General features: G+C 48.1%; 1 protein-coding gene across 1 annotated transcript in view; it reads left to right on the top strand.

The window, feature by feature from the left end:
* atp2b3b (ATPase plasma membrane Ca2+ transporting 3b) overlaps nt 1-8558 on the top strand; it is a gene marked incomplete at both ends in the record, with an annotated part of 27340 nt that extends 18782 nt beyond the window's left edge. Inside the window, 3 exons of the mRNA XM_080015317.1 lie at nt 1-47; nt 191-373; nt 8010-8558. The exon at nt 1-47 is cut by the window's left edge and continues 61 nt beyond it. Coding sequence (XP_079871443.1) covers nt 1-47; nt 191-373; nt 8010-8558 — 779 coding nt within the window. The remainder of the gene's footprint in view (nt 48-190; nt 374-8009) is intronic.
* Between the last annotated feature and the right edge of the window lie 2975 nt (nt 8559-11533).

Below are 11533 nucleotides of genomic sequence, written 5' to 3'. Positions count from 1 at the left end.
GGCTCTGGTGTCTCTTCGTGGGAGTGGGAGAGCTTCTCTGGGGACAGGTATGTCGGGGTCTCGCAGCTCCGTCAACACAACTTTGGAGGGACGTAACCTTCGTTAGGGGTTGGGTTTCTGTTTTTTGGTAACATCCCATTTTCCCGCTAGAGCAGTACAATGCCTGACCGTTGTCTCTTTTTGGCGGCAGCTGATCGCCACGGTGCCGACGGAGAGGCTGCCATGTCTGAAGGAGGCGGGACTGGGACTGGAACCCGGGGAGGAGGAAGGGGAGGAGCTGGCGGAGGATGAGGAGGAGATCGACTGCGCCGAAAGGGAGCTGAGGCGCGGACAGATCCTCTGGTTCCGAGGCCTCAACCGCATCCAGACCCAGGTACTGTGGCCCGGGCCGACCCCTGAGCCAGAAGCTCTGTCAGAAGCATGCCGACTGTGATGTCACTTCCTGCTGCTCAGATGGCCGCGGTTCCCCTGGCAGTTTAATAGGACTTTTCCCTCTGAATGTGCTGAGCGTGCAGCGCAGATAGCGGTGTCACCCCGGACCTAGCGCTGGAAAGTTCTGACGGAATGATGATATGAAAAAATCAAAAACCACAATGAAAATAAATCATTTTGTTGTGCTGTTAAGCTGTACGAGCAAAACCACAACATGGAATGTACTGTCCTGCACGATGCATTCCAGGGAGTGAATTATCTCTAAAGTCTAGAATATGCATTTCATTGTGATTCTTCTCAAACCTCTGCAGAAATAGTGTAGACACGGTCTGTTTATTGCCTCTTTTCTTCTGTCTTTCAAAAGTAATCTCTCTCTTTCTTCCTGTCCTATTTTACTGACTTGTGCCAAACATGATGACTAATGATTTTTCCTTCTGACACAGTGAACTAGAGCATCCAATGTCTGTTTATAACTCTCCTATTAAGGTGGTATCATCATAGCCATATAGTAGGAGACATAGGGTCCATAATGTAGAGTACACAAATGATTGTACAGTATGTGCTTGATTGTGTGTGCGTTCTAAAATTGACTGAATGGAGAAGGTGCTGACGATTAATCAAATGATCAAATCAAACACGGCTTCATATAAAAGCGTATGTCTGAGTAGATAGATGAGGTCAAAAACCACTACAAGCCGCATTGTGACCGTCATTAGTGCGAATGCCATCGACCAAAAGTCTCCAGGCCGTGTTAGAGAGGCATCTCACGCTTGGCTTGAGTGCCTTCATTTGAACAATGTGGCTGATTTCCCTCATTAGACGGCCTGTAGGGCTCAGTGTGTGAACACACAAAAGGCAGAAAACACACACACACACACACACACACACACGCACACATCAAAACATATACTGTATCTGCATTGAACTTAGTAGTTAGTATCTCTTTACATTGTTAAATTTTGTCAAATTTAACAAATTTGTAATTACCATGTACACCAATCACACACACCCATATTTACCAGTAACCTGGGTGGATGTAACAATCCTCAATTTTTGCTGAGACCTTACCGAGATGGTTAATTCAGAATAAAAAAAACTGATGACCCGTTATTGACTATGTCCAGAAGTCCAACACATAACAACGGAGCATCGTTGATGACTATAAGGAGGAATCGAAATCCGATTTTACCGTGCGGATAAAACTGCCACATACCCGTGTATGTGCAAAGACACACACACACATGCGCACACACACATGAGCACACACACACACACACACACACACCCAGAACAACCTGTCTGCCCGCACTGAGTGTTGCTGTTTTGTCTCTGTCCTGCAGATGGAGGTAGTGAGCACGTTCAAGCGAAGCGGTTCGTTTCAGGGCGCGGTGAGGCGGCGCTCCTCCGTGCTCAGTCAGCTCCACGACGTAAACACTATCTCTACCCCCTCTCATGTAGCTCTCTCCACCGCTACAGCCAATACCAGCCCAGCCCCCGGGAGTGAGTCCGCCGAACGCACGTACACGAGCATACACACCCAGATGAAAACACACACACACACACACAAACACACACACACACGCACACACGCACACAGACACACACACACACACACACACATACATATATACGCATTGCTGCACGGCACGTGGACTGCAGTAATGTTCTCTATGGTTGTGTTTTCCCCGCGGTCCCCCTCGCTGCTCGTGTCTGTGCATCGTCTCCTTCTCTCTTCTTTACCCTCCCTTCTCAAGCAGCACCCCAGTCTTGACTGGCTGTGCCCCGGGTCGACTCCCCTCTGGTCTGGTCCGGTTCGGTGTGGTCCGTTCTGGTCTGGAATGGTCTGGTCCGGTCTGGTGTGACCCCAGTCCCAGTCCCAGTCCCAGTCCCAGTCCAGAGTGTGTTTTGTTGTTCCATGTTGGTTGTTGTTGGGGGCGTCTCACCATTCTCTTTCTGTCAGAGAGCTGTTATGACCACTGTTCTGGAGCCAAAACCCCAATATCAGAACCAAACTCAGAGTTCAAGGAAGAGTAAATATTGTCAGAAATTTTTATTTCTTTTAGAAGGGAATAAAACAGGAAGCGGCGACCTGGCCGGGTGTAAAGAATTGGATACAGCCGAGCGTTCAGAGTGAAAATGGTGACTCCTCCCGCACTACGTGTTACTTTCTGTCTGTGAATGAGGTCAAGCGTGGTTACTGAGGTTTACCATCTGAAATACTCGCCCGCTTATTCAACCGTAGAGCGGTAAGCGTGATGTGATTTGACGTGATTCGCCCGTTTTACTGTGGTTGCCATCATGAGAGTGCTGAGATTTGATCTTTGCCGACGCTCCTAGGCGGTAAACCTTTGAGTATATGCCAAGCCCCATGATGCACTGCTGTTTCCCAGGCTCTCACCTCTGAAGTTCCCCCCCTCTCCAAATTGCTCCGGCCTCCTTATTTTCTCTTTCTTTCTGTTTGACTTGTTTAAGTTTGGTGCTTTGTTTTATGTAACAGTGTTTTTTATGTAACAGCTCTGACGTCACAAGTTTGACTCTCTCTCTTCCCCGATGTCTGCAAAGCCTCAAAATATTTCCCTCTCTCTATCTCTCTCTCTCGCTCTCTCTCTCTCTCTCTCTCTCTCTCTCTCTCTCTCTCTCTTTACCTTTACCTTTCTTTCCATCAATGTTGTCTCCTTCTCGTTTCTCTAAATTTGGGCGGTTTTTCAGGTTGCCAGTTGGCTTGAAGTCAACCGCAAAACATGCTTGGAAATGTGTTGTAATTGTAATTGTAAATGAATAATAGAATTGTTCTTTTGTAGAGACTTTTTCGAGGTATTTAGATTTTACCGGATCTAAATACAGGCACTTGTGTAGCATATTGATAAGGTTTCTTTAGTTTTCTTCATTTTTTTTTTTTTTTAGTTTACTAATTAGTTTCATTTGTCATTCTCCTCATCCCTCTTACTTTCCTTCCATCCATCTCCTGAGTAGGGAAACATCGGCCCATCTTCCATGTTTTCTTTCTTTTCCCTTGTATGTCAGTTCTGCGTGCGTCTGTGTACGTGTGCACGTGGAACCGCTGCCGTGTCCCGGTAGTGGCTGTGGATTGGTTTCTGTGTGTTCTGTGTTTCAACGTGTGAGCGTGTCTTTGTATGTTTGTCTGTGTGTGTGTGTGTGTGTGTGCGTGTCTGTGTGTGTGTGTGTGTGTGTGTGTGTGTGTGTGTGTGTGTGTGTGTGTGTGTGTGCCTGACCGGGAATATGTGTACACACGTACACCTACAGCTGCAAATTTTGTAGACGTGTTCGTGAATGTGTGTGTGTGTGTGTGCGAGTGTGTATATGTGTTTGTGCGTGTGTGTGCACGCATGTGCGTGTCTGTGCGGCCTCCTCCATCCGCTTGTTTCATCTGTCCAATCACGGCTCCTTCTCAGTTGCTTCTCCCTCCCTCCCTCCCTCCGTTGCTCCACACTTTGCTCACCGCCAGTGTAGTTCCAGGGTTGGCCACCGGGGGTAGGGGTGGGCGGGGGCAGCTGACACCATACCGGGTACCAGCTGTTTTCTCGATAGATATTTTCCCTATAGAACGTTGGGAATATCTGGCCTTCAATGACGTAATCAATCATTCTCTCCTTCCTTGATGCTTGATTACTAAAGTATGACAGCAGAGATACAAATCGGGACTTTACGATGAGATTGACACTGAGTTGACAGAGGAATGTGAAGGAGAAAAATATTAGAACTGGAATTCAGTGTGCCCCAGGCTCGCTGTTTCCTGATCACTTCCTATAGTTTTGAGGCAGATTTTGGTCCAATAGTATTTGCAATAGAAAGGAAAAAGTATGGTATCAAACCATCAAGAAATCCGGAAGTGGGAAGACTGCAGGTTCAGAAAATAAAAGTCCTGCCATGTTTTTGCTCCAGCCATGCACTGATCCAGCGGATTTCATTAGTTGCTATTTAGCAAATGCCCCACTTGACCCCAAATCCGAGTGCAATTTATCTTTCTGAACCCGGATTTTCCACCTCTAAAGAAATCAGATGGGCGGGGTTTCCGCAGATGTTTATGAATCACTGACGACTTTAGGATAAAACAAACCGAACCAACTTCCCAGGCTTGAGGTGCAGTTGTCTGTGGCAGGCCACACCCACATGATATCCCAAAAGAAACCGTAACAATTATTTGTAAATGCTGTCTGTCCTTGGCCTTACCCCGGGTAGCGACCAGGGTTGTTCAATCGTCCATATCAAAGCACATTGACCTCTTCCGTTTCCCCCGGCTGCTCAGCTTTAGAGTGTGTCAGGGCTTTCCAACTCAACCCCAACAGTTCATTGCTGAGCCCACTGCGGCCCTCAGACCCGCCACTGTGCCCCATGACAGAACGAAGCCGATCTGTACGTCCAGATCTGTCATCTTTAGGTAAGGAAGGAGCCCCAAGACAAGTGTCCTCTACTATCTTGTTTTTTTTCTTCAAACTTCCTGTGAGTAAACTTCTCTCCTTTTCACATAACATTGCTTTTCTCCACCCGATCTGTGCCGGCCTTAGCGAGGCCTCTGGATCGCTTTGGCAGATACATGGATCCAGTTTGCTTTCATTCCAGACAGGGAAAATGCACCTTCTTCGCCCATTGTTATCTGGAGGTTTGGGAGGGATGTAGATGTAGTTCATTCATTTTTAGCCTTTAGATGGTTGGAGGTTGAGGGTAAAAAAAACAATCTCATGTCCAAACCAGCTCAAATTCTTCACTTGCATTATTCCATAATGGTGACAAAAAGTGGCAGGACTACTTTGAGGTATGAAAAGTGCTTGGAACAAGTTAAGGAAAGTTCCTCATTCAGATGCCGTCTTCTGACGTCCTGTTGCGGGGCGGGCAGGGTGCTTGGTGTTGGGTTCGCACGTTGGGAGATGGTAGTCATCTACCTATCATCCACCTCACAGCTTCTCCAATCCCTGCGTGCGTTTGTGTTGCTGTTTCCTGTTTCTTCTCTTCAGCCTTTGTTCTGCACACGGCGGCCTCTACCTCCCAGTGCCTTTTCTTTTTTTTTCTCCTTTTTTTTTTTTTTTTTAATGCCCACTCCAAATTGTTTTTTAACCATCACGTTTTTCCATTTAGCACTGCTGCTGAAAAAGTGAGCAGGGGGAGACAGGGACAGGGGGAGCGAGAGAGAGATGGAGAGAGAGAGAAAGCGAGGTAGAGAGAATTGCTCAGCAGTGCACTGGCCTACAGGCCTCTCTGGTCACACCGTGGGTGTAATATACTCGAAAGTTTACTCCTTTCTCGGAGGCAAAATGCCAACAGAACAAGCACCAAACCAAGGGAGCAAGTAACATTCTGAAACCTTCTCAGTCTGCATGAGTTGTTTTTCTACTGTCTGACAGGCTCTTTGGAAAAACAGATAAGCACTGAACCTACTGCTTGACCGTCTGTCTGTCCGTCTGTCTGTGTCTGTATGTCTTGTCTTGTCTTTCTGTCCGTCACATGTGCCAGAGTCATATATAGAGACCGCATCCCCAGTTTGGCCAACTGCAGCACCGAGCTCCATTCAGCTGCTGTGTCATGACATTCATTCATTCATAACCACAATTTGGAATTTCAGTCGGTGTCCAGTCAGTGTTGCAGTTGACATAATGCTTCTGTGTCAAACCTCACTTGGCCAAACTGTCTCTATGTACGGTTCCAGCTGTTCCTGTCCAGTGTGTCGCTTTTGTTTGCATTTGAACTCTTTCTGTTCCTTTTCTCGAGCTCATGCTGCTTCTTTTCCTCTGTTTTGGGCTTGAGGGCGGAGGGTGCATGGACCGACTGCCATGGCAAAGGAACGTGTTTATGCACACATACATCACAAAACACTGCATACTATGCCTTAAAGTGCACTCATGACCCTTACTCTGAACTGTTGTGTTTGTGTGTATGTGCACGAGGGGGACAGAGAGAGAGATAGAGATAGAGAGAGAGTGAGAGAGTGTGGAAGAATGGGCTGATGTGGCATGACCCGGCTGCCTTTCCTTGTGTGACAGGACTGATGCCTGCGCTGGCCACTGAGCATTCTTAGGCAAAGCAACTTCCACTCCCGGCGACCAGCCTGATCACACACAAACTCTTCTAACCCATCGCTTCTCTGTTGCGCCCCTCTTCCATTTTGAAAGACTTTTCCGTTTTGATTCAGTTTTGTTCTGTGTCTTTCTTACCCTGCAGAGGCAGTCTAACCATCATCACCATCCTCAGCAGCATCACCAACCATCTTCTCTCTCGCTTTCTCTCCGTCTCCTCTCCTCCACTGCTGCATGGCTGGAGCACGTTTTGCGTGCATATCTATGCGCGTGTCAGCAGACAGGCTGACTGAGTCACTGCTTGCCTCTAGGTGTGTGCGCATATAAACAAGCTTTCCTTAAATAGTCAGCATCGATGACTGACACCTTGACGGTGCATGTGGATGTCAACTCCCAAGTCACATGTTCTGGAACGGGGGGAATACCTACCTACCCCCCACCCCCCCCCCCCCCCTCCGCCGGCGCTTTGACTTCTGCTGCATGAATATGTGTTTGGTTGGAGTGTTTGTATGTGTGTGCGTGTGTGTGTGTGTATGTGTGTGTGTGTGTGTGTGTGTGTGTGTGTGTGTGTGTGTGTGTGTACATCACTGCTCATTTCAGCGAATTACGTTTGGGTCACCGTGCACTGATCTGACACACTCACCATCCTCCATCTGCGTCTAACCAGCTTCACATGCACCAACCAGCGGGCTAATGTATGTGCGATTGAGTGTTAAACACCTCCTCCCGCGCTATAGCACACTTGCACGCATGCACACACCGATGCAAACACACACACACACACACACACACACACACACACACACACACACACACACACACACACACACACACACACACACACACACACACACACACACACATTCACACACACTCACACGCAATCCAAGTGTGGATGATGTGGATGATGTGTGGTTTCTGTGGTCTTTGTGTTGGTGGCTCGTGAATGCCCCTTGTCTTGTTTGGTCTGACTGACGTGAGGGAACTGACAAATAAACAACACGTGTCATTAGCCAACTCAACTCAACTTTTGTTCATTGATTTTTCTTTTTCACTTTTGTGTTTTAGTGACTCACAGGATCAGGTGGCCGGCATGTAACAATGAATTATGATAGATCTCCTCTTGTCATCTGTCTGTCGATCGACCGATAGATAGAGGGAAAGATGGGTAGATTTCATTGATTGACAACATCGAAGGTAAGTTGAAAATAAGGATGGAAGTCAATATTTCCAATTACAGCTCATATTAGGTACATTCCTCCGTTGCCACTCAATAACAATGCAACTTTCGATAGGTAGTTTAACTGAGGTGTCCTTGAAAACCCTTTCTGTCTCCACCTGGTCCTGAGTGTCTGTCTGTCCGTCACTGAATCTGTTTGTCTGCTGGAGGATGCTTCCGTCTGTCTCTGGGTTTCCTCTATGCCCTTTCTCTCCCTTTCTGTCGTTTCACTTTCTTTTTCTTTCTTTCCCATATTCTCTCGCCCTCTCTCCCCTCCTTGCTCTCTCTCTCTCTCTCTCTCTCTCTCTCTCTCTCTCTCTCTCTCCCAGATGCGAGTGGTGAAAGCGTTCCGTAGTTCGCTGTACGAGGGCCGGGAGAAGCCGGAATCCCGGAACTCCATCCACAACTTCATGGCCCACCCGGAGTTCCTCATCAACGACCTTATCCACAACATTCCGCTGATCGACGACACTGACGTGGACGACGAATCAGAGCTCAGCAGATACCAGCACCTGCACCCGGCCCTCCGCAAGCCGCCGCCCCCACCCACCCAGCCCCAGCCCCCAGTCCGCACTCGCCCCACGCGCCCATACCGCCAATACAGCCTCCCAGTGACCCCCTGCAACAGGAACAACAACAACAACAACAGCAGCAGCAGCGGCGGCGGCAGTGGCGGCGGCGGCAGCTCCATATCCATACACGGCAACAGAGGCAGCAGCAAGGCAGTAACTCCCAGCAACCCGAAGCCTCACCACCATCATCATCCACACCATCACCAGAACCACCACCACCCCCTGCACCATGGCAGAGACAGGCCGGTGAAGCCCTCGCCCTCTCATCCGGCTTCCCCCTACTTCTGCGTTGAGACCTCCTTATAACCGGGCAAGGGGGAGGCGGTCGCAAACAGGGAAGAGAGGGAATATAGTGGGGTGAGGCTCAAGGGACGGAGAGGGGGAGGCTGAGGAGAAGGAGCGAGAGATGTTGCTATCATCCGATTTCCCATGATTAAACTGAGGGGAGGGGGGGGGCGAGGCGCAAGCGAGGCAGGAAGAACGGAGTGGACCATTGTTTTGACAAGACTTCTTCTCGCAGCTCCTTGAGAACTTTTCAGCTTTCCCTGCCGTTGCCCTCGACCCCTCTCCCCCCAACCCCACCGCACCACCCACCCAACCACCCCCACACCATTTCCCAAACCCTCCACCTTTATCTCCCCCGGTATTTCACCTCTCCCGGAGCACACACACACACACACACACACACACACACACACACACACACACACACACACACACACACAAACACACACACACACACACACACACACACACACACACACACACACACACACACACGCGCGCGCGCACTCTGTGTGGTTAAAGACATCCAGGGATGGGGGTGGAGGATCGGGTGGGATGCGGTGCCTCCATCCACCGGTTGCAGCAAAACAACGCATCAGCGGGAACAGGGCTGTGAGGCTTTTGGGGGCTGACTCACTGTTTTCGTATCAGTGTTCATCATGAGTGTTCTAGTCACCACCCCGGCCTACCTACAAGTGACGCCGCCGTCATCTTCATTTACTGTACCCACAGTCACTACGAAAAAAACACTTACTTCTTTTGGATTTAAGTGAAGCTTAAGTTCACGCTTAAGTTCAAGCTTTAACCAGAGTTTGGTCTAATTGATTTTCTTAATTATTTTGTCCATTCATTTATTGGTGCTCACTCGGTTAATTCTTTTAACCTTGGTTATTTCATTGTTGCTTATTTGTTTTCTTGTTTTTACTCCGCTCTCGTGCAGAGCTTTTACATCAGGCTTTTTTACAGTTTATTTTGTAGGGTTTCGTCCTCGCTTTCTTTCACACTTTGTATGCGTGTGTGTCTTATCTGGTCTCTTCGGGGGGGGGGGGGGGACTGACAAAAAGCAAACATAAATTACGAGTAAAGTAAATGGTAATTTCAGCCTAATAGTAATCAAATAATAGATTGCTTACAACATCAACAAAGGAAAAAGGATAATTTCACAGTCTGGGAAGCAACAGCGCAGAGAAGTATTGATGACCGTTGCCATCTTTTCTCCAAGTTGATTGGTAGCCCATAAGCTCACGTAACTTGTCAGCTCCGGGAAAGAGAACCCCCAACCCTGCTCAGTTAATGGATCTATTTTAGGTTACCATCTTTTGATTTCTACCTGGCACAATCTGGTCTCTTAATCTTCCTCTTGATCTTCCTTTTCTTTTGCGGTTCCTTCATCCTTCTGCTGTTGTTAATCTTTTTCCTCGACTCTCTTCTTCTCTCTTTGCCTCTTGATCGTCTCTCCCCGTCTTGTTGGATGTCGTGGCATTTTGTCTTTAGTTGGTTTTAAAGCTGGATCCTTGCAGAGCATTGTCCCTTTAAATACCACCGATCACTCAACGCACAGGCGATGGCCCTTTAAAACGAACATGCACTCACTTTAATGTTTGAACCTGCTCTTGCTCTTGCATGTCTGCTGTGGACTTGTTTCAATGGTGTGACACTGTCATTTACTCATCTTCATATAAATACGTAGTGTGCATATATGGTAACATAAACCCTGTTTGCTATAGGCTGTTTAATTATTGACATTGAACCTCAAATGATCCGCATCAATATAAAACAAAATGCATGGGAGTAAGACCAGTGCATCATTTTGCCATTTTGCTCTGCTCTTCAGCCTCAAAGCCCACTCGGGTCAGTCGTCTTGACCAACGAATGTCCCAAGTCATAGTCTCCTCGTCTAACTTTGGCTGCACGCACCCCGTCACCATGACGTCGTAGACCGCTAGAAGTTACGGAGCACAATACCGCATAGCATTGCGTACAGCTTGAATGGTGAGCCCGGCGAACAAATCACAGGAGACATAATGATCCATCGACGACACGGAGCAATAACGCCATTTTACATTCCATCCTCATCCAGCTCCGGTCCACCCTTACATTCCACGGAACATTCGACATTCCAAATGACCTCATCACATTCCAGACTGATTGTGAGAGCGCCCTCCTGTGTTCCCATGTTGCACTAGGCGTGGACAAAACCTATGACATCATGTCACCTCGGCGGTGCGACTGCAAAGCAATGCAACCCTTGAGCCCTGCAGCATCTCCTCACCAACCCGACCCCTTGCATTCCCCAAGCGATTGACTGCTCCTTTCCTCCCCCGGTGAAAGGCAGGGGCTGGCAATATGCAACAGACTGCCACGTCCACAGGCATACCCAGGCGTAGTATTAAGACACTATATGATATACCACACAGACCTTTATACATGCAAATACCGCCAGAGAACTTTTCTGTTTCGCTGTCTGCTAGTTCTATTTCTGGATGCATGCAGGGCTCTCTGGAAACTCCATTACCTGGCTGTATAAAACTCTTTGTCTTCTAGAATGCCCATTTCTCATCGTCACCACCCTAAACAGGCCTGCGCGAGAAGGCAGGCGGGGCTGTGACATTGTATTGGTCTGTCTGTTTTGAAGCATGCATTTGGTATCATTAATGTCACTCTTTATGTGTTGGTAAATCATTTAAGCTACTGTTACTACTGTATGCTACAATCTTGTCACATATACTTCCCTCCCCCTCTCTCTCTTTCTCTCTCTCTGTCACAAACACACACACACACACACACACACACACACGCAAGCACGCAGGCACACACACACACACACGCACGCACGCACGCACGCACGCACGCACGCACGCACACACACACACACAGCTCCTGTCCAGTTCCAATCTATTATATTTGAGAATTCTTAGAACCGCTCTATGGATGATTTCTACAGTACAGTCTACTATACATACACACAAACACACACGCACACACACATACACATT

The sequence above is a fragment of the Zeus faber genome (genome assembly GCF_960531495.2).
Source record: "Zeus faber genome assembly, chromosome: 15".
Lineage (NCBI taxonomy): Eukaryota > Metazoa > Chordata > Actinopteri > Zeiformes > Zeidae > Zeus > Zeus faber.
Note: the sequence above shows the minus strand (reverse complement) of the source record. Positions and strands in the feature narration are given on the sequence as shown.